General features: G+C 50.1%; 2 protein-coding genes across 12 annotated transcripts in view; both read right to left on the minus strand.

The window, feature by feature from the left end:
- OAT (ornithine aminotransferase) overlaps positions 1–11,165 on the minus strand; it is a 53,179-nt gene extending 42,014 nt beyond the window's left edge. For all 11 annotated transcript variants that reach the window (XR_012764315.1, XR_012764316.1, XR_012764319.1 and 8 more), the window contains exons 1-4: positions 11,064–11,165; positions 3,326–3,552; positions 2,107–2,331; positions 1,888–1,983 (exon numbers count right to left, since the gene is read on the minus strand). Coding sequence is in view for 4 of the 11 variants with exons in the window: in XM_075423893.1 (XP_075280008.1) it covers positions 1,888–1,983; positions 2,107–2,331; positions 3,326–3,524 (520 nt within the window). In the remaining 7 variants the exon portion in view is untranslated. The remainder of the gene's footprint in view (positions 1–1,887; positions 1,984–2,106; positions 2,332–3,325; positions 3,553–11,063) is intronic.
- A 14,064-nt stretch (positions 11,166–25,229) lies between these two features.
- Positions 25,230–26,833, minus strand: NKX1-2 (NK1 homeobox 2). The gene is given in 5 exon segments (XM_075424473.1): positions 25,230–25,783; positions 26,427–26,588; positions 26,691–26,702; positions 26,705–26,759; positions 26,762–26,833. Coding segments are annotated over 5 exon segments (855 nt in total).
- Positions 26,834–26,854: the final 21 nt, after the last annotated feature.

Below are 26,854 nucleotides of genomic sequence, written 5' to 3' on the forward strand. Positions count from 1 at the left end.
GTCTGTCTGCTGACGGCAGGCTGTCTCCACCTGCGCACTCCAGTCTCCGTAGGGGCTCGCTATCAAGCACAGAATCTACGTCAAGTTCTCTGGGCTGATGTTTAAAGCCATTTTTTGTTCTGACCCTAGCTACCCAAGAGAGCTTTTTTCTGCCAAAATGCTGGCTTCTGATAAGAGAAGGATTATTATGTCGTCCAACTACTTGGCACATGATTAAATATTGTGTTTAAGGAGATGGGATCATAATAATGGAGAGCATATCCAGTTTGTCGAGATGAGAAAGAACTTACTAAAAGCTAATTGACTGATGAGCAAAACAAAATTTATATGGAAGAAAAGGAGGGAGAAATACATTTATTCAAAGAATTCCCAAAAGAAGAAAAAACAGATCTGATCTAATTGGTCCTAGAAACCACAACACAATATTCAACCATGATTTTCAATTTATAAATGCTGTCTAACGACAGTTTATGGTCCAGCTACTACATGTACCAAAAGTCAAAAACAGTACTGCAGCTGTAGCAATAAAAAGAAAAAAAAGCAATACTTAACTAATAAGCTTTATTCTGTAATGCTTTATAAAATACAGAACCGTTGAATAATATTAGACTTGAGAAAAATACCTATAACTCACATTTGGTATTCCTTGGTTATTCGAATTAGATATAAACAAGTCATTTTTTTAGCAAAGCCCAATGGTCTCTGCAGGGGCAGGTAACTCCTCCCTGTTACAGAGCCACGCAGAGCAGGCAGATGCAGGCAGGAAGCACCCCATGTATATAATCAGAAAAGTACAGCAGGGCTCCATATTTACCCTAGAAATATTGCTTTTACCGTCACTGTATGATCAAGACCACAATTTGGCTTTGTTGGGTTAATGCCACCTTCTGAAAGGCCTTACGAATGCAGAAGAAAACCACTGGTAGGGAAAGCCTAAGAGGGAAGCAGGCTTAACCCAAATGCGGAATCTACAAGAGGGGTGGCAGCAATTTAAGGAGCACATTCAAGAGAAAGGTACATAAAAATCAACCAATTAGGAATAAAAAGATTCTGCACTTGAACACACCAGCAGTGGTTAAAAGCATGGAGGACTGAATGCACCTTCCATGTGATTTCAGGCAGCCACTCTTCAGTTTTTGATAACTAAGCAGGTTAAGCAGGACAAATAATCTCCACTTCATATATTCAATTGCTGTTCATAAAGCTTTATAAACCATCATATTAATGACGGTTTCCTTCCTGGATTTAAGTTCATTGTTGCATCTCCCTCGCAAAATCTGCCATTACAAGCAGCTCCTGACAAAGCACAGCTATCCTCATCGTTGTCTCGTGATGCACCCGCCTCCACAAGCGAGAGGATCTGAAACCGATCTGTCATAGGAATGATATCCACACCTCTGGCTTTTACGATGACTTCTGTTGAGATCGCATGTGTTTCTTAAAGGACTTTCCATTTTAAAAAGCATTTATAATTCATTGTAACTAAGTTTAAAATCAACTAGTCAGCAGCATACACAGAATATTTGGTCAGCAGAATGTATTTAAGACTGAACCTCACAAGGTGGAAGGAGGTGCTTAGAGAATCTTAAGGTCCCGCAAAAACTGTCGTAGCCACTGTGATATTTTTTAGCAGAATCACCAACTGCAGATATGCCAGTACAACAGAATCTGTTAAAAGGCTGAGATCTTAGCTTACACTATTAAAATGTCAAGGGTTACAGAGACCTTCAACAGACTTGCTCCAGTGAAAAAAAAAAAAACAAACAACATTAAGAACACTGCAAAGTAATCCCTACAGCTACAGGAGAAAGGAGAGTGCTACAGCCAGAGCCTAGATCTCTCTTCCTCCTCCTCGATACCTCAGCTTGTAACACGCGCTTTACATACCTGCAAAAATTATTTTTGCTTTGTATTTTGGAATTCCTTTCACGGTGTATGCCCACTTCCGAGCCAATTTACAGGCAGTTTCTCCAGCTTCCACTCCTAAAACATAAAGAAATACCATTATCACACTTGTATATGAGACAGGCCATTGATGCAGTATCAAATGTTACAAAACCATTAAATCTCACAGAAAAAAGGAATTTTTTTTTTTTTTTTTTTTACCTGTGTTCATTGGAAGAACTTTGTTATAATTGAACATTTTGGTGACAAACTCCTCGTACTCGCCAAGTACATCATTGTAGAATGCTCTAGATGTCAGGGTCAGTTTTTCAGACTGAGCTTTCAGAGCGTTCACGATCTTTGGGTGACAGTGGCCTTGATTAACAGCACTGTAAGCACTCAGAAAGTCAAAATACTTTCTACCTTCAACATCCCACACATAAATACCTAGAAAAACAAAGGTGTGGTAAATACACAAATTAAAAGAAGATTTGACATAATTCTAAATAATACAAGCTAAGAACTACAGCACAACCTGGTCAAATATGAACAGTATTCTCGCCATTCCTTAGGGAGTGACTGAAAGGTCCTCTAACTAGAAAAAAAATCAGTTGACAAGGAGAGCGTGAGCAACAAACTAGTACAGTACAAACCAATGCTCAATGTGGAATCAAGGAAAGAAGCATTTCCCATATAAAACTGCCATTCCACTAAGTTAGTAAGTAATATGAGAATATTACTTCCCCTCCAAGTCCCTGTTTTGCATCCTAAAAAGCAGATAGAGAAGAATAATTTTGTAAGCGAATTAATAAGAATTGGAGGTCATAAAAGAAAGAAAAAAACCCAACAGAACCCAAATACTCTCAAAACTTCAGAGGCTGGCAGCTCTGCGCTGTCAAAACAGGTACCGATCAAGAAAAACTGTTGGATCACTACACTGATAGCATTTCAATATAAACTCTTAGAATTTAACCTGCAGAGGATAAAAGCCCTTTAAACACAATTAAAGACCAGAGTAAATTTAAATTAAGCAATAATGCAGGAACAGTACACAAGGACTTAAATAGGGTTCCAACGCACCCTTTCACGTTAACATTAAACCTTTCCACACAAGGTAACAGAAGAAACAAAATTGCTTGACACTTTCTTGCTGAGTTATTCTGAATTACGAAGATTATCAGAACTGAGATCTCTATTTAGACAAATCATTTTAGAGAGAGTACCGTTTTATCAGGCAGCCTTATGCATAATGATCCAGTTCTCCGACCAGCAATTAGCTGCCTTTATTTCATCAATTATCTCAATCCCACCCACTCCACGCCCAAAAAAAAAAACCCAAAGGTTCAGAAATTCATTAGGTCAAAATCATTGCGCCATGATCCCATCCCACCCACACTCACACACCCCCTCTACACCACCCAGGGAAGCCTAAATAAAATACCTTTCCCTTTTTCCAGAGCAACGGGTAGCGGGTGATAATTGTGGGCACCATATTTAGCCTCACGTTCAAATATGAAATCAGAGGATGGAGGTCCTTGAATGGTTTTTTTCGTAGCAACTGAGGTAGGAGAACTCAGCGAAGCGTGAACACCTCGACAGAGAACAGCAATGCTCGGAGAGCGGGTTAGCTTGGAAAACATTATTGACTTCAGGTATGCTGTTATAGATCTGGGGAAGGAAAAAAAAAGGTAAGTTAATAATTAGCACTAAGAATACTTCAGAAGAAATGTATGATGTGCTTGAAGTGGATTTACTGCCAGGATTACAGGTTTCTCAGCTCTTGCAATCAGTAAAGAACCCTTATACGAAGTATAAATGAATGCAGTACTATCTTCAAATGAGTATTTTTTTCTATTTTAACACACACAGAAACAGAAAGAAAACTAAAACATACGACTCAACAAGTCTATGGAATAGTTACATAATTTTTCCTGTACGTGTTCCTTTTTCATTAAATAGTGACTAGATTTATTAATTCAAACTGCAGTAAGAAACTTATCAAAATTCCTGCACTATTGACACACTCCTGGTCTAACAAAGATTTCCACAAGACAAATCTTGTCACAAAATCAGAAAGTAAATAATATAATACTGGAAATAAGCACCTAATCCAAATAATGTTATCAAATTTGATAAAGGACTGATTAGTTTTAACTGAGGTCAGCTTTGAGAAGGAAAATCTGTGACTTTATAATTAAATAGCGTTCTTGATCTTCACAGAATCACAGAATGGTGGGTGTTGGCAGGGACCTCTGTGGGTCACCCAGTCCAACCCCCTGCCGAAGCAGGGTCACCTACAGCAGGCTGCACAGGACCTTGTCCAGGCGGGTCTGGAATATCTCCAGAGAAAGAGACTCCACAGCCTCCCTGGGCAGCCTGTTCCAGGGCTCCGTCACCCTCAGAGGGAAGAAGTTCTTCCTCATGTTCAGCTGGAACTTCCTCTGCTTCTGTCGCTGGGCACCACTGGAAAGAGTCTGGCCCCGTCCTCCTGACACCCACCCTGCAGATATTTATAGGCATTGATAAGGTCCCCAAAATGTTGCCACCTACACATAAAGCACTCACTGTTAGTAGCATTTTAAGACCATCAAAAAATAGGCGAAAAGTAATAGCATGTCAGATATTAACGATCATTATAGCACCCTGTATTTTGTTAGCATAACTCAGCGACCCAGGTCAGGTGGCTGAGCTGCAAGAAACAGTTAACAGGCCACGCAGTATCAGAGGAGCTGGGTCGGAGATAGACACACGGTTGCAGAACCACGCTCCTGTGGAGACCACCAGTGAGATATGAGGCACCTTGGACCCTGGTGACCCGCAAAAGCAAGACACCGCTCCAGCCTCCGCCCTCCAGCACAACTACCAAAAACAAACACGAGGCTTTAACAACCGTAGATACCCAGGAGCAAGGTCTGCAAGAGGAAACTACGCCAGCAGCACACAGCAGGCACCGTGAAAAGAAACGACGGGTGCTCGCGGTGGGCGACCCCCGGTTAAGGGGCACTGAGGCACCCACCTGCCGACCAGACAGGGAGGCACGCGAGGGGTGCTGCTTTCTGGGAGCTGAGGTCCGGGATGTGGCCGAGAAGGTGCCACAACCTGTGAAGAGCACAGACTACTGTGCTCTCCGCTGTTACTCCTTCACGTAGGCACAAAGGACACTGCAAGCCGGAATGGTGGCAGAACTCAGGAAGATTTCAAAGCCCTGGGTGGGGAAAGCAAAAAGCTTTGGTGCCCAAGTTATCTTTTCCTCCATTTTACCAGTTGCAGGAAGGGGATCAGCTAGAAACGGGCGCATTATGGGTATCAACTCTTGGCTTCGTGGCTGGTGCCGCCGTAAGGGTTTTGGGTTTTATGACAGAGACTTTCTTCAACGACCATAACCTGTTAGAGAGGGATGGGACCCACCTGCCTAGAGGAGGCAAGGGGATCTTTGGCAGCAGGCTAGCCAGTCTGGTGTGGAGGGCTTTAAACTGAAGGACTCGGGGCGTGGGGGGCGAAGTCACAATGCTCGAGCCATCCCATCTGGCTGGGGATTAAGGGTGGCTAATGAGAGCAGGGACAAATATTCCTCAGCTGTGTCCCAAGCTGAGAAACAAAAGACCAACAACCTTAAGTGTGAGCACGGACATGGCAGATCCTCTTGCACCCCTCCAAGGAAACCAGCACGCTCGAGTTCCTCCCTGGAAAGTCTGTGCACCAATGCACGCAGCGTGGGCAATAAGCAGGAAGAATCAGAGATCTGTGCGCGGTCGCAGGGCCATGATCTCATTGCAATGACAGAGACATGGTGGGACAGCTCACATGACTGGAATGCTGTCATGGATGGCTACACACTCTTTGGGAAAGACATGCCACCAAGGCGAGGTGGTGGAGTTGCTCTGCATGTGAAGGAGCAACTGGAATGCATTGAGCTCTGCCTGGGGGCTGCTGAAGAAGGAGTCAAGAGCTTATGGGTTAGAACGAAGGGACAGGCTCATATGAGTGATGTTATTGTGGGTCTGTACTACAGGCCACCTGACCAGGAGGAGGAAGTTGATGAGGCCTTCCACAGGCAGCTGAAAGTAGCCTCACAGTCACAGGGCCTGGTTCTCGTGGGGGACTTCAATCACCTTGACATCAGCTGGGAAGACCACACAGCCAGGCACATGCAGCCCAGGAGGTTCCTACATGGCATCAGTGATAACTTTCTGATGCAAGTGGTGGAGGAGCCAGCGAAGAGAGGCGCGCTGCTGGACCTTGTACTAACGAACAAAGAGAGACTGGCTGAAGATGTGAAGGTTGGAGGCAGCCTTGGCTGCAGTGGCCATGAAATGGTGAACTTCAGGATCCTGTGTGGAGGAAGCAGGCAATAAGTACGATCAAAACCTTGGACTTCAGGAGAGCTAACTTTGGCCTCTTCAAGGAGCTAGTTGGAGGAATCCCATGGGTCAGGGCCCTAGAAGGTAGGGAGGTCCAAGAGAGCTGGTCGCTGTTTAAGCATCACTTCTTCCATGCTCAGGATCGGTGCATCCCCCTGAGAAAGAAATCTAGCAAAGGAGGCAGGAGACCCGCATGGACAAGCAAGGAGCTTCCAGCAGAGCTCAGGTGGAAGAGAAAGGTGTATGGAATGTGGAAAGAGGGAAAAGCCACTTGGGAGGAGTACAGGAATGTTGTCATAGCATGTAGGGATGCAACGAGGAAGGCTAATGTCCACCTGGAATTGAATCTGGCAGGGGATGTCAAAGACAACAAGAAGGGCTTCTTCAACTACATCAGCAGCAAACAGAAAAGTAGGGACAATGTGGGGCCGCTGCTAAACGAGGTGGGTGCCCTGGTGACAGAGGATGCAGAGAAGGCAGAGTTACTGAATGTCTTCTTTGCTTCAGTCTTTAGTGCTAAGGACGGCCCTCAGGAATATCAGGCCCTGGAGGTAAGAGAGGAAGCCTGCAGAAAGGATGACCTTCCCTTGGTCGAGGAGGACTGTGTGAGAGATCATTTAAGCAATCTGGACGCCCACAGATCCAATGGGCCCCGATGGAATGCACCCACGAGTCCTGAAGGAGCTGGCAGATGTCATTGCTGAGCCACTCTCCATCATCTTTGAAAGGTCCTGGAGGACAGGAGAGGTGCACGAGGACTGGAGAAAAGTCATTGCCACTCCAGTCTTCAAAAAGGGCAAGAAGAAGGACCAGGGAACTACAGGCCGGTCAGCCTCACCTCCATCCCTGGAAAGCAAGGCTTTCGACACAGTCTCCCAGGATATCCTCCTAGGGAAGCTGAGGAAGTGTGGGCTGGATGAGTGGTCGGTGAAGTGGATTGAGAACTGGCTGATTGGCAGAACTCAGAGGGTTGTCATCAGCGGCGCTGAGTCTAGTTGGAGGCTGGTAACTAGTGGTGTCCCTCAGGGGTCAGTACTGGGCCCAGTCTTGTTTAACTTCTTCATCAATGACCTGGATGAAGAGTTAGAATGTACCCTCAGCAAGTTTGCTGATGACACAGAACTGGGAGGTGTGGTAGATACACCGGAAGGCTGTGTTGCCATTCAGCGTGACCTGGATAGGCTGGAGAGTTGGGCAGAGAGGAACCTGATGAGGTTCAACAAAGGCAAATGCAGGGTCCTGCACCTGGGGAGGAACAACTCCAGGCATCAGTACAGGCTTGGGGTGGACCTGGTGGAGAGCAGCTCTGCAGAGAGGGACCTGGGTGTCCTGGTGGACGACAGGTTAACCATGAGCCAGCAGTGTGCCCTGGCTGCCAAGAAAGCCAATGGGATCCTGGGGTGCATCAAGAAGAGTGTGGCCAGCAGGACGAGGGAGGTTCTCCTTCCCCTCTACACTGCCCTGGTGAGGCCCCATCTGGAGTACTGTGTCCAGTTCTGGGCTCCCCACTTCAAGAAAGACGAGGAGCTACTGGAGAGAGTCCAGTGGAGGGCTACGAGGATGATGAGGGGACTGGAGCATCTCCCCTACGAGGAGAGGCTGAGGGAGCTGGGCTTGTTCGGCCTGAAGAAGACAAGGCTGAGAGGTGACCTAATAAATGCTTACAAATATCTGAAGGGTGGGTGTCAGGAGGATGGGGCCAGACTCTTTTCAGTGGTGCCCAGCGACAGGACAAGGGGCAATGGGCACAAACTGAGGCACAGGAAGTTCCAGCTGAACCCGAGGAAGAACTTCTTCCCTCTGAGGGTGACGGAGCCCTGGCCCAGGCTGCCCAGGGAGGCTGTGGAGTCTCCTTCTCTGGAGATATTCCAGCCCCGCCTGGACAAGGTCCTGTGCAGCCTGCTCTGGGTGACCCTGCTTGGGCAGGGGGTTGGAATGGGTGACCCACAGAGGTCCCTTCCAACCCCGACCATTCTGTAACTTCTCTGAATACATAACCTTGCATTGTTGGCATCTAAGGATAACCTGAGGGCAGAAGTTCAGGAGACAAACGCACTTGCTCCCCGTGTATTCACCTCAGCCACTGTAAAGATACACAGCAGTCCTGGAGCAGGGGAACCAAGCCAGCATGTGAAAAGCAGCTGCAGGAAGCTCTCCTCACCGCGCCAAGCAGCAGACAGCCACCAAGCAAACAACGATCGCTTGAGCAAGACCAAGAGCTCTCCAAGCTCAAGTTCTTAGTCTTGCAGAACACCACACAAACTGGCAAAAGGTATCAGGCTGAAAGGGAGATCACCAATTACAGTGACAAGGACTCCGATTCTCAAATGCAGCCTCCTTTGTAACGTACTCCACAGCAAACAGAAGAAGAGAAGGCTGCGAGGGGACCTTATAAATGCTTACAAATATCTGAAGGGTGGGTGTCAGGAGGATGGGGCCAAACTCTTTCCAGTGGTGCCCAGCGACAGGACAAGGGGCAACGGGCACAAACTGAAGCAGAGGAAGTTCCGTCTGAACATGAGGAAGAACTTCTTCACTCTGAGGGTGACGGAGCCCTGGAACAGGCTGCCCAGGGAGGTTGTGGAGTCTCCTTCTCTGGAGATATTCAAGACCTGCCTGGACGCGGTCCTCTACAACCTACTGTAGGTGACCCTGCTTCGGCAGGAGGGTTGGACTAGATGACCCACAGAGGTCCCTTCCAACCCCGACCATTCTGTGATTCTGTGAAACCGAAGAGCTAAGCAGCCCTGACACTGCTGCCCTACCTAACAACAAAAGCGTACTGTAAAACTTCACCAAAATACGCTCGTTAAATATCAACAGGGGAACGCAGGGATCATTTACACAAGGGTGTTGTTATTTCAGGCTGCTTTCACAGACAGAAATATTAAGTCACAGATTTATAAATTTATTCTGGGAAAGGTCTGCACACTGGATGTGTCACCTCAGACAGAGAGGCATTTCTTTCAGCAGACTCCTCAGGTATTACATCACTGCTCCTCACTCCTAAGAAAAGCCAGAAGACTTTGCTGCATTTACTGAAACCAGCTGGGCCATCCAAGTCTTCCAGAAGAGTCAACAGTCTCCATTCCAGCCAGAGATGGTTGGCAGCTTCTCAGCTCTGGGCACTTTACCAGCTGCCAGCCACACCGTTACATATTAGCCATTTGTGTTAATGCTTTTCAAGACCGTTATTCAAAGATTTTGCAAATAAAGACAAATACTTCTCTGTGCAAGGAAAAAAATTTTAACAGGAACTCAGCTCAGCTGCACCACCCAAAATTACAATTTGCATAACTCCTAAAATTGAATTGGTCTGTGACATCCTGGCCCCTGGCACAGCTCCATGGCAGAGCAGCTCATTCTGTCACAGGCTTCTGTATGTTTGGAGATTTTCCAGACACGCCTGAAACGAAAGCTGCGAAGAAGTGAAACTCTCATCTGCCCTGTATGAGAGCTACCTTTCTGTGTGAAGAACTACAAACCACCAGTCTGAGGTTCTCCTTTTACTTCCTTCAGGTTGGAGAATTTTCACCCGAAATTTTTCTCCTTGAGGAGAAATACCTTACAAACTATGCTAGCGAGGCCACATCATTTTAGCCGAGGCATGCGAGGTTACACAGAGTACAGCTGAGCGAAACTGAGAATTACAGATGCATCTGGAGTTAAAAAGTGAAGAAAAATTTGGTTTTGATGGACAGAAATTTCAGGGAAGAGGAAGAAGCACAGTAAGGGGGGGGGGGGGGGGGGTGGGGAATGGGAAAAACCCAGACATTACTAACTGTGAGGAAGTGAGAAATACGACCATGCCCTGCAGCACGCAGCACCAGAATCGGAAGCCAGCGCATTCCACCAAGTGGAGCAGGTCTTGCATCAGAAGAGAACAGAACAGCCACTCGAAGCACAGCTGTAAACCGCACTCAAACAGCTTTGCCCGACTGTTGAGCAAGAACGTCGAGACAAGAGCACCACACCTGCAGACCTCCCAGGTGAAGCGAATGGCTGTATGGACCCAATCCCCGACGTACGCTGAAACGCACCCCAAGGTCCCCCCATCACAAACTGAAGCAGAGGAAGCTCCAGCTGAACACGAGGAAGAACTTCTTCCCTCTGAGGGTGACGGAGCCCTGGCCCAGGCTGCCCAGAGAGGCTGTGGAGTCTCCTTCTCTGGAGATATTCCAGACCCGCCTGGACACGGTGCTGTGCACCCTGCTCTGGGTGACCCTGCTTCGGCAGAGGGGTTGGACTGGGTGACCCACAGAGGTCCCTGCCAACCCCACCATGCTGTGGGTCTGTGGATGACACCCATCACCCAGCCCACGAGGAACACTCCGGCGCGCGTTGGCACAGCGCAGCCAAACCCGTGCTGCCCTGCAGCCTTCACCAGCCGGGCAGGACGGGGCTGAAGCTGCGGCAGGGGCGACACCAGACGCCAAACCACCTTCCCGCCCCGGCGCCGCGCCAGAGGCAGCTCGGGGCCCGGACCGGCCGGCGACAGCGAGCGCGAAACCCGGCGCCGAAGCCCCGGCCCCCGCTCGCCATCCCCCGGCCGAGACGCATCCCCGGCTCCCCGCACCGCCAGCGCGCCCGGCCCCGGCCCCGCAGCGGGTCCGGCCCTCTCTGCCGCAGCCGTCGCCGGGCAGACCGACCCCTCCCGCTGCCCTGGGGGGACGCGGCCTGCTGCGGCCTCCCCCCGCCCGGCCAGAACGCGGGGCAATGCGGGGCAATGCGGCCCTGCGGGAGGGAGGGAGGGAGGGAGGGAGGAATGGCCGCCGTGGGCCGGGCCGGGCCGGGCCGGGCCGCCCCGCCGCGCTGTACCTGCCGGCCGCCCCCGCTGCTGCTTCTCGGCCCGGAGCCCGCGGCGAAGAGACGGGGCCGGCCCGCGGCAGCTGTCACCGCTCCTCGCTCCGCGCCACAGCCCCGCCCCTGCCCGGTGACGTACCCGCCGCCGCCGTTCCCGATTGGCTACCGCCGGGGATGGGTCGGCCTCCACCCCCGCGCGCCCCTTCCCCGCTCCCCGCGAGGCGGCACCGTCCCTCCCGTCCGCGGGCGCCTCCCATTGGCCAAGCCGCCCCCCGGCTGGCGAGCACGCCCCGCGCTCAGCCAATCGGAGTGGGACGCCGGCACGGCCCCGCGCGGAGGCCCCGCCCAGGCGGCGGTTGGCTCCCTTCCCTCAGAGCCACCGCCCGCCGCCTCCTCCCCTCCCTCAGAGCCACCGCCTCCTCCCTTCCCTCAGGCCGGGGCTACGCTCGCCTCCGCCGCGTTGGGCCTCGGGGGGCGATTTTTCCAGCCGCGGAAATCCCCTCGCCTCGGCGGGCTGAAGCCCTCGGCCCCGCTGGCTCTGCGGGCCGAGCCGAGCACCGGGTGTCACCACCCAGCCGGCCCTTGGCCGCGCTCGGCCCCACCTGGGAAGCCGCTGCAGAAAAGGGGCGAGAGGGGAAAAAATAATTTTGAGAGAGACTGGGAAGAAATTCGTGGGAAAGGGAGGGGAGGTTTGTGGGGCGGGGTGGTGGCTCTCGGCGGGCTGCTGCTGGCCGTCCTGTGTCCTGCCTGCACGGGCCGCGGTGTGTTTTGTATTGATCTGGTATTTTCCACAGAGCGCTGCTGTAAAATTTCCACTTACCAGGGTGATTGTAATTAAACTAAAGTAGGTCCTTGCTGTTGTGAGAAGACAGGAAAGCTCTAAGATAGAGAGGCTCCTAAGTAACGCTACTTAGACAAACTTGACTTGCTGTTTTCAGAAGACAGGAAAGCTCTAAGGTAGAGAGGCTCCTAAATAATTCTACCCCAGACAGCTCAGCCTTGGGAGGGCAGATGCACCAAGCTACAGAGGTAAAGAGGCACCAAGAGGGCAACAAGATCAGAGCAAAACAGCCTGGAAGGACACGGTATATGTGATCTGCGCAGAAACAGAGGTCAACCACAGACACTGTGAAGAGGAGTATAAGCCTTCATCTTAAGACCCCCAAACACCACCCGAGGATGCTAACAGACATGTGTGAAAGATATTAACATATGCTAATTAGTTTTTGGGAAAATCATCAATATGCTGAGCATTTCTTGGAAATATAATGAATATGTATATTGTGATTGTATTTAACCTGAAATGACAGGGTGTTTGGTGCACACGTTTGGAGGAGAGATCCCCTGTGTGCCCAGCACCGCAACAAAGAATACCTGCTTAATAGCCTTCCTATTGAGTCTTCAGCTCTGGCTTTTCACGGCATCAGAGGATAGCGGAAGCCCATCTCTTCACAAGACCTGTGCATGAGCTTATTCCTCCTCTTTTTATACTTGGTGGTCTGCGGCTTGCAAAAAATGATAGGGATTCACTAAACTGGCTAATGAATTCCTCACAGAGCTCCTGCGCCAGCTGTTGCTGCCCTACGTGTAGAATGCGCCGGCTTCCTCTACAGCTCCTCCAGCCTGGTGCCGCACCGGGAACGGGCTGCTGGTCTCACCGGTAGCGTGGCATTGACGGAGCCCGGATCTTCACACCCTGCTGCCTGTGGAGGGAGAGAAGGAGGTGTGTGGGGAGCGAGGTGTGCTGCGGGAGGGCCCGGCGTGCTCTGGCACGGAGCTTGCAGCTGGAAGGCAGCAAATGAGCAGGGGCAGGCTGTGACTAGCCAGCACAACCATGGCCTTTCCTCAGGCGAAATTACACTTGGAGAGCGTTTTGGAAGCAGAAAATCTGGACTTTCACAAGGAACTGTGAGGTATGTTTGATAAATACGTGCTAGTTTTAATCCAAAAGAAAGAATACTGAGAGTATTTCACTTTTTATCCTACCCACCTCACTAGGGGGGGAAAAACCCCAAAAACCTCAGTCTTAGCAGCGATGACTTCCGGGTGCCTTTTGCTTTTCATTCCGAAATTGTCCTGACAAGTTTACCAAAACTGCAAAAATGTTTATTTTTTTCCACAAAGAAAGCCCGGTACCGTAGGTCGGCAGTGCAGAGAATTTGCATATCTTCCCCGCACTAAAGCAACCCTACATTTGAAAACGTTCCTGCATCTTGTCATATCTTCTAACCAAATTGCTCAAACCTTGGATGTCAGGGAGCGGCATTGCTTCTGTGTTTGGAGAATAACGCCCGCAGAGAAAATTTTCCCAGTGTGCAGTCAGCTTGATGCAGCGAGGGTTGGGAGTAGAGCAGATGGTACTGTGCTCTTATAAATACACATGCAGTTAGGCTCAATTTGCGAAATTATGTATGTCTCTTACTAGCTTAACTCTGCCAACAAATGGTGCCCTACATCTGCTGCCAAGGCTGAATGCATAAAGCACCGAAAGGTTGGGCCTTAGGTGCTAAACTGCAAAACATTTCACAGTCGTGTTTGTTGGCACAGTACAACCATGTCATCATTCAAGTTTCTGAAGTCCAGAAGCAGTTATTTTGTAGGAGCTATCGAAACCCCTTTCTAGTTAATTGTATGTTTTCTCATGAAACACCTAAAATTTAAAGGCTGAAAATAAGCGATGACCCACCTCAGTATTATACTTGGTCCCATTTCATCTCTGGAGTAAGGAAAAAACGCGGGATTTTGTTTGTCATACACTGGCATGTCTTGAACAGCCCGGATGGGCAAGTGCCAAGGTTGGCAATCTGAGATCGGTGGGATATTCCTGGGTAAGAAATGCAGCTTGAAGCAGGTTGGTATTTCATTAGCACGGTAGATAGCTTAATCAGTTTGCAGAAGTCATGCTGATGATGTCTTCTGGCTATTTAGCCACAGAAATAAGATCCTGGAAGCTACATTCTTATCATCTTTCTTAGACTGAATTCTCACTCGAGCAGCCTTTTACCTGCCTTTAAAAGCTGTTTTTCTCAAGGACACTTCCAATTGGTTTAGATTCATCCAGCCATATATTTTTCAGAGGCAGCAGAAAAACGTGGAAAGGACGGGACTTGTCCAAAGGATTAAATAGCACCTATCGTATGAGGAAAACACACATCTGAAAAATGAAAGATTGCAAACTAAAGGCAACCCAGATGAATTGCTGAAATGCTGAATTTTGGATACAGGCTCTGCCACACGGAGCTAGAGCTGTACTGCCCCAAGAAGTGGTTTCTGAAGCCAGGCATCCAGCCTTCCTCCCAGGAAAACAGTGATCTTGTACCCAAGTAAACACGGCAGATTTGTGTCTGAAATGCAGAGTTTCAGAAACAAACAAATAAACAAGCCAATAACCCTCGAGCAAGAAAGTGCTTGTTTGCTTTTGGATTCTGCAAGGCCTGAAAGAAGAAGAAAAAAGCTTTATGTGCTCAAAACCAGACATAATATGGAATGTACAGCTACAACATGAAAATGTGTTTTTGAAGGCTGGTGTGGACTGTTTCTGAGACTAAAAAATTACGAGTATGAAATAACTCTCAACTGGAATGTAGTTATTCAACAATCGAGAGAGAGTGGCTTCAAACCCCTACTTAGCGTAAGCTTGATCACAGTTTTATATATGATCAGTGTAGTCCTGTTGTGGCCAACATTCTTACCTCCTTTGTTTTTGGCACTTCTAATCAAGACACAGAAAATAATCCACTTTTCTTCTTTAATTGGTATCAAGTTGGAATTTTAAATTGTTCACATTGTGCGCAGTGGCAGCTATTACCACAGATCTTGAAGCAGTTGCTCTCAGCTAGATGTGGTATTTCCTGTGATTTTAAAAAGGAAAGCAGAAGCTTAACGTGTACTATTTAGTTACCTGTAGCTACCTAAAAGACTCCACATGACAGTAAGCAAAACATGAAAAACAGAAGACATGCAATTTTCACATTTTACAGTAATTTGCCCCGCAGAAAAGAAGAAAATCTTGACCTACTTGAGGAAAGAGGGTTATTATATTCGTTCTGCTTATCCAGAAAATACAGCGTGACATGTAAGTAAGCCATAAAGTTATAAGAAGGAACAAGTTAAGTCATGCCAGTTGTTAGGAACAATTCTGCAGCTCTGTCTCTGGCAGAAATGTGCATTGGAGTCGTCGGGAATTAGGCATGTGAAGAGGCTAAGGAATTGCATCCCAGTTACTGTGGTTATTTGGAGGTAGGGCCAAGGGAAGTACAGCCTTGGCCTCCGAAGTCGGTACGGCTGCACCAGATCAGTGTGCTCCCGGGGTTAACGTGCTGCTCGTGGGAGCTGCTGGAGGCACTGGTGCCGTGGCAGGGTTGCAGTAGCCTTGCTTGAGTTTAACAGTGTCTTGGGTCTGCCGCAGTAAGCGTCCAAAGTGCCTCGATAGCTGATGCTTAAGCGTGCAGCACCAGTGTTCAGTTCTTCAGTGGCATGGTAGGTTCTTACTCAGCTCAGAGGAAGAGTTCCTCACCTCCAAGGAGCGAGAGCCAGACCAGTCGTCAGGTTGGATATGCAGTTCATCCAAGTCACCAGGCTCAAGGTGTAAGTTGCTAATTAGCTGAAACCAATACAAGCCTGCAGTGGTGGCAGAAAGACAGTCCTACCCCTCTAAAGCCACAAGGGTAGTCTCCACCCTTTCTCCTCTTGTTGAAACTCTGCTGCCACTCAACAAAAAAAGTTACGCTTCTCTGAGCCAAAGGCAGATTGTAAGACAAACCTAGCGGTTAGCAGTTTGCCCTGGAGACCCCAACATACAGTCCCACTCTGACAGCCGTACCTTCACACCAAACAGCTTTCTGAGAAGAGTGTGATGGTGTCACATGCTCCACAGGCCAACCTTGCAGATCTGTGTGTCATCTCTGAACAAGGATTAACAGGAGAACAGTCCGCAGTGGTGGGACTCTTGTAACATGTGTATGTATGAACATGGGGACACCAACCGTGTAGCATTTCTTAGTTTGCCTGCTGCTAGAAGGCGTCTGGTGTCGTACCAAACCTACACTGGGGTATGACTCTTCTGTGGCAGATGTCTCCTATTTGAAAACATGTGTCTGGAAAAGACCCAAGAAGCAGATGAAGGTGCTCCATTACTATGGTGATAAGATACCAATGGATAGATGGGTGATTTCAGGGATTTTCTGCTTGTACACTTCAATCTTTCATTTTCATCAATGAGATTTCAAGTTCATGCTGATTTTCAGTAGTGCCTTATACAGAAAAATCGCTTTCCATGGCCCACACTTGTGTTATTCTACTTATTTACTGACAACAGAATTCTACGTTAAGACATTTCTTGCAGGACAAGAAGCTTTAGTCTTTCCTGCAGCACAGCTAGAATATTTTGCGATGCTATGTGTCAGAACACAGGAGCAACAAATTGTAATGCACGCAAAGCATATCTGCCTCTCAAGTTCACTCAGAGATTTCTTTTTGAGTTCATATCTTTGAAGATAGTTTGGCAAAGCATAGCACGACCCCCTCAAAATAGTGCTGTTTTATTGGATGGAGCTTAAAGCACCACGAACAACCCTCAGAGCTGATGTTCTTATGGCAAGATAAACCTTCAGCTACAGTTAATAATTATCCTCCCCGATTTGTATGTTGGCTTATTTTACAAAGATTTCAATGATATTCTGTTTGTTAGATGACAGTGTGGATAACTGAATTATAGAATCAAAATACTTTAAGTTACTGTCTTCTGTTAAGCATTGTTTCCAATGTTTTACCATGCCTTCGGTTATTTTCCTTTGCAGCTTATTGATGCCTGCGTCCAGAGCCTTCCACAAATGCGATGAGACATTTTGTTTGCACCTGAACCCCAGATTTAAAGGTAAATGATAAGCTCTTCTATTTATTGATCTTGTAGTTACTTCAGTGAAAGAGGCTTTCTACATACATTTCTGGTGAGCATCACATTCCTTGGGCATCACACTACCAAGAAGACACAGACTGGAAAGGGTTTAAGAAAAACAACTTTCAGTTTTACCAAGACAGATGAAAAGAGCTTCAGCTCACCAGTGACTAGTTTTAGATTTTTCTCTAGTTCTGACATGCAACTCTGACAGCAGTGTACCTGCAATTCCAGCAGCAGCACGACCCAAGTGAGAGATCCCTGAGAGCAGAAAGTGGGCTGGAGTCTGAGAATCCCCAGGACCCTGACAAATAGCATTTTCTACCATAAAAATCAGACATGGTAAAAAAAATTCCAAAGAAAATCAGAGCGAGACGAAGTCAGTTTGAAATTCAGGCTTTCAAGTGCCTCCGGTGCGAGCTTGCTTCTTTCTTGTACAAAACATATTTTGATTTGGATCCTGCAGACCTTCTGCTTCCTAACTTCCATTCTTCATTCTTGGATTTTATCAGGACAGTGATTTCTGGAAAAGACAACTACTTTACCTGCTCTCCAGACTTGCAGAATCTGACCCAGATGACAACTATAACTGTCATGAGCACACACGGAAAATGAACATAAATACATCTAACTGTGTAATAAGTATAAATATCCTGTCATTTTGGTTAATCTCAGGACTGAGCACTGAACATCTGGATACACTCTATCTCAGGAGCTGGGAAACTCTTCTCAAAATGTTGCTGTGGCACATCCCCGCCAGCCCTGCTGTTCAGGCGTTTGACATTGCTGCAGCAAAGATTGCTGATCCTGCACTCGTCTGCTCAGCGCTACTGTAGTCTGAAACTGAAGAACTTACATAATGCCTCGACCAAGTCAGCCTTTAACTTGGCATCGTTGCAGTGAAAGATTAGCAAGGTAACCTATTGCATCATCTGCCACTTGTCATTACCTCGGGTCGACATGCTGTCAGCTCCTGAACTTCCCCATTCAGGACTTTAAACTAGCCTTAGGTTTTCTAGAATACCAGATAATTCAGAAAATTACACGCTTTTGTGATACATGTTAGGACCAAAGTCCACTGTTTTTAAAACAATTTCTTTCATAATAATTTTTTTCAAAAATCACACAACTTGAGATATCAGAAATATGGAGAGCATCTTGCCAAAGGGAATTAAGCTCTTCAGAAGGCAGGAAGATCATGACAGAAATTGCCTACTCCTGAACTATCACCCGGCTCTTCCTTAGAAGGGACAAATAAGCTAGTAAAGCATTTAATCCATGCTTTGCTCTCTGCGGCTCATTTATCGTTTCTTCAAACTAATGCTCTTCTGTAGCCATTTCAGTGAAACGCAGCATTTCTTGGATTCGCTGATACCTGTGACTTTCAGTGTAATTCAACGGAAGGGACGGCACGATAAGAAAAGCTGTCAGTCTAATGGCTGCCCGCAAACACTAAACAAGAGGTGTCAGCACAGGTACTGGGTGTTGGGACATCAGCATAGAACTGACCTAACCTGAGAGGACAAGGTTTCAACTCAGCTGACTCTCAATTCCTCATGTCGGGTGCTTACAGATCCACAGATACAAAAGCTGACATCGTTTAAGGTTCCCATTTTGAAAGTCTATGTATCTCTCTGTATCCTCTCCTTCTTTAAAAAATCCATGGTTAAGGCTTCTTGCTTTAAACAATATCAGTAAAATAACTTCCATTATCAAAGCTACCATAACAAATCAGCATGTATAGAAAGGTGTAAAGTATTTTGTTTGTAATAATCTTGTAGATAGATCTAATGTCTTTGAAAGTATTTCAGTATGTCAGAGGCTGCTTGGTGAAAAAGCACGAATCTTGAACACTACTGAAATCCCGCTGCAGTGTTATGATGTGCCTAAGCCCCGTGGAATGCCACATTTTTAATTACATTTTTCATGTGGCATTACACAGAACATAGAAAATTAGATGACCAACTTGAGAAAGAAGCTAGCTTGGGAACTCTTCAGTGTTCGAATGGGGAAGTCTAAGAGAAATTGAGTTTAATAACTGTGTTACGGTAGTAAACAAAGGTAGTGTTGCTACAGGCTGTGTGAATCACAGGAACCACAGGACAGCTCCTGTGAATAAACGGCAAAGATGCCAACTGAGAGGCTAAAGCAGACCTGTAACATGCAGCTCATAAATCAGTTGTATGCAGTATTATCTTCCCAGAAACTTTTACTGAGTACTCTACCAGAAACAGCGCCTGGAACATCAGTTTTCTGTGTCAAGAAAGTGCCGTAAAGATATGTTCAAGGTGACTTCAGCTGATACAGGGTCATACTGGAAAACAAAACATGTTCATGTCTAGTGATGCAAGAACCCTATTATCAATTTTTCTTCAGGAGGATCTCACCCACCAAATATTTTGCTAGACGTCTAGTCTGCCTGTGAGTTGTAAAGCTGCTGAAAATCAGACTTTGATCTCATTCGCGACCGGTATATGGGACCAAAGCAACGCTTCTCAATCACTCCTGAGTCTCCTGACCACTTAGTGGGCTGATGAGGCGTTTAATAGATCAGCTGTTATATTTTGTGAGGCCTTTGATAAACACATGGGTACCTTGACTTTCATTGCTTTTCTGAACGTGGTATCGAACGGGCAGATTGCCAAAGATAGTACCTGGGGTGTTTTATGAAACGAGGTGAACCATAAAAAGGGTCTAAGCTGTTGGACTGAGAATACAAGGACTGGGTTTGCACATGCCGATCCTGCAGAAATACTGCTGGTTGGAATCCAGCCCGGATTTTGAAACGTCTGGTACATCTCCTGTGGCAGGTCTTCCCAGTTGACACTATTGGTAATAAGAGCAAGGAGTGAGTTTGGTCCAGCGACAGCAATCTGGAGCCCGCTGGGCAGCAGATAAGGGGAACAGCCACAGCAAACCTCCACGTTTGCATCCCCTGTGCGTCAGCCATCCCACACGACATGGGAGTGTCTTTGTGGGTGTGGGTGACCAAGGGGACATCTGCCAGAAGACATTGCTGCAGACCTTTCAACATAAATACAACCTGTGCTGCTGTTAGGAGGTGGGACTTACATGTTCCAGAGCGACAACAGAAATTAGTGGTCACGTTTCTTCTGAAGGAGCAGGGAGCAGCGGAAGGCCTCTGAGCTCTCTGTCTGCTTGCTCCTTGTCTTGGGCTGTCCCTGACTCTCTCTAAATGGTCCTACTTGATCTCAGTAAGGAAAAAGTCCACAGGTGGAAACCAGGGGATTCTGTCCTCAGCTCAGGACCCTGTCTGTAGACAGCACGTAGCTCACTACAGATGTTCTAGTAAAGAATAATGCGGGGGGAGGAGGAGGCAAGGAGGTAGGGAGGAAATAAGACTTACTTTAATTTTCCAGTCATTTATTACACAATAAATCATATTGGTTCTCTTCATGAAAAACACTTGGTTACTGACATTTCAATAAATATATTTTATCTTTCATTCTATGTATTTAATGGTTCAATGTATTCTTCAGACTTTGCAAACCCAACCGTACGAGGGTTGTTGTTTTTTTTTTAAATACGGCTCTGAAAGCCTAGTTAAATTGACATTTCTGACATTTCCCTAACTGTGACGTCCTGGTGTTCCCCCATGTACTTCTCTCCTGATCAGGTTAAACGAAGTAGATTTCCAAAGTACTTTTGTGGTTCTTGCACCACTGATACTGCCTGTGCAGAGAGAAGGTACAAAACAAGCTTTTTGTCCGGAGATGAGCACTGCGTGAGCCAAGAGCTTTCCCCTCCCACAGCTGAAGCGCAGCACATGCCTTCTCGCTGTCCTGTGGATCAGCACGTACTTGCCGTTGGTGGGGGTGGCATTTCAGGCCCAGTGCCCTCGCTGCCATGTTACGTTCTGGAATAGCAATGAAGTGAGCACGTTTGGGTCAGTACTGGGCCCAGTCTTGTTCAACTTCTTCATCAACGACCTGGATGAAGAGTTAGAGTGCACCCTCAGCAAGTTTGCTGATGACGCAAAACTGGGAGGTGTGGTGGGTACACCGGCAGGCTGTGCTGCCATTCAGCAAGACCTGGACAGGCTGGAGAGTTGGACAGAGAGGAACCTGATGAGGTTCAGCAAGGGCAAGTGCAGGGTCCTCCACCTGGGGAGGAACAACCCCATGCACCAGTACAGGCTGGGGCGGACCTGCTGGGGAGCAGCTCTGAGGAGAGGGACCTGGGTGTGCTGGTGGATGACAGGGTGACCATGAGCCAGCAGTGTGCCCTGGCTGCCAAAAAGGCCAGTGGTATCCTGGGATGCATTAGGAGGAGTGTGGCCAGCAGGTCGAGGGAGGTTCTCCTCCCCCTCTACACTGCCCTAGTGAGGCCCCATCTGCAGTGCTGTGTCCAGTTCTGGGTTCCCCAGTTCAAGAAAGATGAGGAGCTACTGGAGAGAGTCCAGCGCAGGGCTACGAGGATGAGGAGGGGACTGGGGCATCTCTCCTATGAGGAGAGGCTGAGGGAGCTGGGCTTGTTTAGCCTGGAGAAGAGAAGGCTGAGAGGGGACCTTAGAAATGCCGATAAATATCTGCAGGGTGGGTGTCAGGAGGATGGGGCCAGACTCTTTCCAGTGGTGCCCAGCGACAGGAGAAGGGGCAACAGGCACAAACTGAAGCTGAGGAAGTTCCATCTGAACATGAGGAAGAACTTCTTCCCTCTGAGGGTGACGGAGCCCTGGCCCAGGCTGCCCAGGGAGGCTGTGGAGTCTCCTTCTCTGGAGATATTCCAGACCTGCCTGGACGCGGTGCTGTGCAGCCTGCTCTGGGTGACCCTGCTTGGGCAGGGGGTTGGACTGGGTGACCCACAGAGGTCCCTTCCAACCCCCACCATTCTGTGATTCTGTAAGCGAAGCTCTGCCTAGGGTTGCAGAACCCAGGAGTTACCAGCCCGGGCAGCCTGAAACCCAGCTGTTGGTGCCTGCTCACACTGTTACTACGGACGGTACGGTGGGAATGAGGGAGGCTTCAAACTTCCCTGTTCTCTCTGGAGCACTGCAATTCAAAACTCTGTTAATTTAATATAGGTGCATTTTTTGCTTTTTACACATGGGGCTTACTTGCGATTCCCTTTAACATCTATATTCAGCTGTGAGTAAAGCCAATTTTTGTCTGTGCTTGAAAATATTGCACAAATCTGTATTCAGAATTGTTAGAGATAATGGATACTCAGTCGGGCGTTTCCAGAAGTGTTACCAGTGCGAACAGCACAATCTGGACAATGCGGTGTTTGATGGCAGTTGCATTCCCAGGCCTGTTTTGAATCACAGCTATGATAAGTGGCCGGTCACCTTGTCCCTAACTACAAGCCGGAGAAATCACCCAGCCGCGCAGCTGCCCCTCACCAGAGCAGGAGGGGAAGGGCCTGTCCGAGGGGCTCGGAAGCATTTAGCCACAAAAGCTTTGGTGGCCTGGGATCGGCGCCGCAAAATCTGCAGTCCCATTGCTGCGCGTCACCCTTCCGATCCAGAGATGCGGGTCATGCCCGGTGGGAACTGTGACCGCTACGCTCTCTGCAACGCACTGTAACGCATCCGTGTGACCTGGGGCTATGGGAGCGATGCAGCGGGGCGGCGGCAGAGGGGCTGGCATTTCTTGCACGGGAGTCAAGTATTCAGATTTCCTACAAAGCTCACATAGCGTTGCCAAAGGAAAAGTTGCCGGCAAACCACAGAGCCTTGAAAAGGTTTATGAAGAGCAAAACTGTGTCTCCAAGGCGGAGACAATTTATGCTATTTGAGTTATTTTGATTTGTGAGATTCCTTGTTTTTTGCTATGATTTACATTTCTTAAAGGAACTAATCCCATGACAAATGGCAGGGCACCAGTCTTTTTTCCCATCGGACACGTCTGTACGCTGCAGGTGACCAACCGTTCCATGCTCTGGGAACGACTGCAGGTGACCAACCGTTCCATGCTCTGGGAACGACTGCAGGTGACCAACCATTCCAGGCTCTGGGAACGACTGCAGGTGACCAACCGTTCCGTGCTCTGGGAACGACTGCAGGTGACCAACCGTTCCATGCTCTGGGAACGACTGCAGGTGACCAACCGTTCCGTGCTCTGGGAACGACTGCAGGTGACCAACCATTCCATGCTCTGGGAACGACTGCAGGTGACCAACAGTTCCAGGCTCTGGGAACAACTGCAGGTGACCAACCGTTCCAGGCTCTGGGAACGACTGCAGGTGACCAACTGTTCCATGCTCTAGGAACGACTGCAGGTGACCAACCGTTCCAGGCTCTGGGAACGACTGCAGGTGACCAACCGTTCCAGGCTCTGGGAGCGACAGCCAAATGAAGCCAAGCAGCGTTTTTTGCATGCCCAGCGATGACAGTCGCAAGCAGGCGGCCGCAGATAGGCGAAGAGGGTTTAGGTCTGGTTAGTCCCGACCTGAGGCAGGGCGAGTGGACTAGAGAAGCCTGCTAGAACGCGCTTCTCTCCCTGCGGAGCCCGGGCTCCTCGCCGGTGTCGGGCAGCCAGAAGCGGTTCGTTAGCAGCCGCGCATCCCGATGGCTCCGGCGCCCGGGGCTGCTGATGCAGCGGCCAGGAAACAAGGCAGCTCTGGGTGCACGCTGAGCGGTTGGAATGACCCCCATCTTTTGTAACTCTAACTTAAGTCACATCAGAGTTAAAAAGTTACTTTAATTAACCTGCAAGTAAACACATTCACGCCGTAGTTATGACTTCCAAAATCATGACCTGAGGCGAACCTCGTGTTTTGTTTCTGGCTGTGCAAATAACGGAGAAGACGCCGAACACCTCCTCTCCGGCGTGGAAAGACAACAGCAGCCAGACAGCCCGCCGGCCCGGCAGGGCGCAGGCAGCAGCGGCTCCCTGGGCCTGGCCTCAGGGGTCTCGCACCTCCAAGGCGGGAAGTCAGGAGGGCAATTTCTGCAAAGGGGGGTGTCCCAGGAAGCCCCTCCGGCAGCCGGCCCGCGGCCGCTGACACGGGGCACTGCCCAGACCCACACCCAGCAGGGAGCAGTCCGGGAAGCAAACACTGCTACCTAGTGTACAATGAAAAACAATTAAACCTGGAGTAATTTAAAAAACCTTTTTATTTAGACAGACACAAGAAGAGCTAGATAGGATTTATGAGCTGAGTTTTTTGGTTGGAGAGCCAATGTGTGCTTTAAAGTATTGTAAGAGGCCGAGAGGACACCGTCTTGAGCAGCGTGTTGCAATAATCTGTAAAACCCTGTGAGACAGGGTTTTTTTGAAACCAATTACTGCTCGTCCGTTCAGGAATGGATAAGCCCCCAGCTACAATTCCTTTTCATTCCGGTGCTTGTAACGATGAAGATGAAATGTGATTTTCCTTTCTAACAAATGCTCCAAAAAAGCAAAAAAGAAAAAGCATGTGTTTCTCTGTTATGGAAAATAGGTCTCGGCATGCTGGAAATTCTGCATTTTACTTATTTTCTACCACAAATGCCCCATTTTTAAAGAAATGAATAATGTAATAATTTTCTCTGATTTATCTTTTCTGCCTCATTTGGCACTAACGCTGTGTTATTACACGAACAACTGTTCTCTGCAAAAAGAGCGATCTTTAGACATCTCATCCCCAAACCTCTGAAGTCGCTGAGAACGAGCTGAAAGGGAACGCAGAGCGGCCGCGTATGTCTGCAGCAGCGGAATACTTTCCCACTGACCGGGCAGATGTTCCGCTCGTCACCCGATGACACGGAGCTGCGGTTGCCTACACCTTCCCCGACAAAAAAAACCCAACCCCTCTGTCATCCAGGCAGGGTACCGCGTACACGGCTCGCGGTTTTCAGGCCAGAAGTCGGTAACGGTGGTAAGACGTGGGTGGAAGAGGGCACAGCCGAGTCCCAGGAGCAAAAGCCGAGGCTGGGGACGTCTTCGCTGGCGAGCATCCCTGGGGTTTGAAACGGCCGCGTGCGCCAGCGTCAGCACCAGGATAAGGGTGGTGGTAACGAGCACCGCAGCTCCCGAGCGCCGGGACGTGTGCTGGCAAGCCAGCCGGCGACGAGGAGCAGTTGAAAAAGGAGCTTGGAGAACAGTCTGGCGGGAATTAGTGTCAGGCATGTGTGAAGAGGGTTGCCTTTCCCATCTCCAATGCCTACAATGACATCTCAGACGTGCTAATAAAATCCAGCGGTTACAGCGGGGTGAGGTTTTGGGTTTTTTCTCTTTGTCCAAGTATGTACCTTAAACATGCTGCCGCGACGCCGAGGAGAAATAAAACCAACACCAAGATCAACTTTCTCGCACTTCCAGAAGCGAAGGGGCTGAGGGCACTCAGAGGTGCGGGGCATAGAAGGGGCCGAGGTACGCGGGGCCGAGGAAGGGCGCGAAGGGCCCGCAGCCGCCCAGCGGGAAGGGGCCGGCCGGCGGCACCAGGACGCTGCCGGCGTAGGACGGGAAAGTCTGGAAGGACGGAGCGGCGGGGCCCGGCGGGCTGGGGCTGCCGCCGGGCCCCCCCCCAGCCCCGACCAGCGGGGATGCGGCGGGGCCCGCCCCGTCGGCGCCCGGGTGCTGCTTCTTCCACTTGGTGCGGCGGTTCTGGAACCAGATCTTCACCTGCGTCTCGGTGAGGCTGAGCGAGAGCGCCAGGCTGAGGCGCTCGCACACCGACAGGTACCGCGTCGCCCGGAACTTGTTCTCCAGGGCCACCAGCTGCTCGTAGGTGAAGGCGGTCCGCGCCCGCCGCGCCTTGCCGCAGCCCGCCTCGGCCCGCCGCCGCCGGGAGCCCCGCGGCGAGCCCGGCTCCTCCGCGCCGGGAGGCCGGGGGTCGGTCCCAGCCCCGGCCCCGCTCCCGGTCGGGCCCGCCTCGTCGGCCGGGGAGCGCGCACCTGTGGGGGGGGAGACGGCGGAGCGGGTCAGGGGGGCGCGCACCCTCCTCCCGCAACACCCCCGGCGGCGGGGAGCGGGGGGGGGGGGGGGCGGCATGGATTGATTTCTTACCGATTAAAAAAGAAGTTATTAAAGTCCCCTTCTGAAGAGAAATGAATCCCCCCCCCCCCGCTCCCCGTCCCCGCGCTAATGGAGTTTCAGCCGGATCGATAGATGTCATCTATTAGAGGTAAGTTCTCATCGAGCCGCGCGGGGATCAGGCCGGGGGAAGGGGGCCCGCGGTGGGCACCCGCAAGCTGCGGGCGGGAGATAGGCGGGAGGCGGTAATGGGATATCGATCGGCCGCACCGGAGGCATCCTCCGCTGCCGGGCACGGCCCGGGGGCCCCCCCGACCCCTCCCGGCCCGGGCAGAGGGAGAAACCCACCGCGCCCGGGGATGCCCCGTCCTCCCGGGCCGGCGGAGGATGCCCCGCACCCCGGGAACTTCTCCCTTTGCGCTTAAAACACGGCTCCACCCCCCCACCCCCCCCGCATCCTCCCGCGGGAGCCCCGCACCGGGCGCGCACCCCGCGGGGCCGGGGGTCGTGTCCCGCCCCCCCCCACCCCCGGCACCGTCCGGAGCAACTCGAGCGCTTTCCTACCCGGTGCGCGGAGTTCGTTCCTCCCGCTGCCGGCAGCAGCAGCGTCCCGCCCTGCTTCAACTCTTCCCAAACTTTTCTCCCGCTCTCCCGAGCGGGGGGGGCTGCCCCGGCTGCCCGCGGCCGCTCCGCGTCTGCTGCTGAATTTCTGCGGATCCAGGATGTCTAAGACGGAGAAGGAGATTTTATGCCGGGTGGGGGCCGCCTTGGCCCCGCTGTCCGGGCATTCCGGCATCCCGCGTCCCCCCCCCCCCCCGTCCCGGAGACCTGCTGGCTCCCCGCGCGGAGCCGGCGGAGGGGTGCGGGGGCCGGGGTCGCCTCCCGAGCCCCGGCGCTGCTGGCGCGGAGTGAGCGGCGGGGAGGCGGCGGGGAGGAGGAGGAGGGGGCAGAGGAGGGGGCAGCGCAGCCATTGGCACGCCGCCCCCCGGCCC

Source organism: Opisthocomus hoazin, chromosome 6, assembly GCF_030867145.1.
Source record: "Opisthocomus hoazin isolate bOpiHoa1 chromosome 6, bOpiHoa1.hap1, whole genome shotgun sequence".
Lineage (NCBI taxonomy): Eukaryota > Metazoa > Chordata > Aves > Opisthocomiformes > Opisthocomidae > Opisthocomus > Opisthocomus hoazin.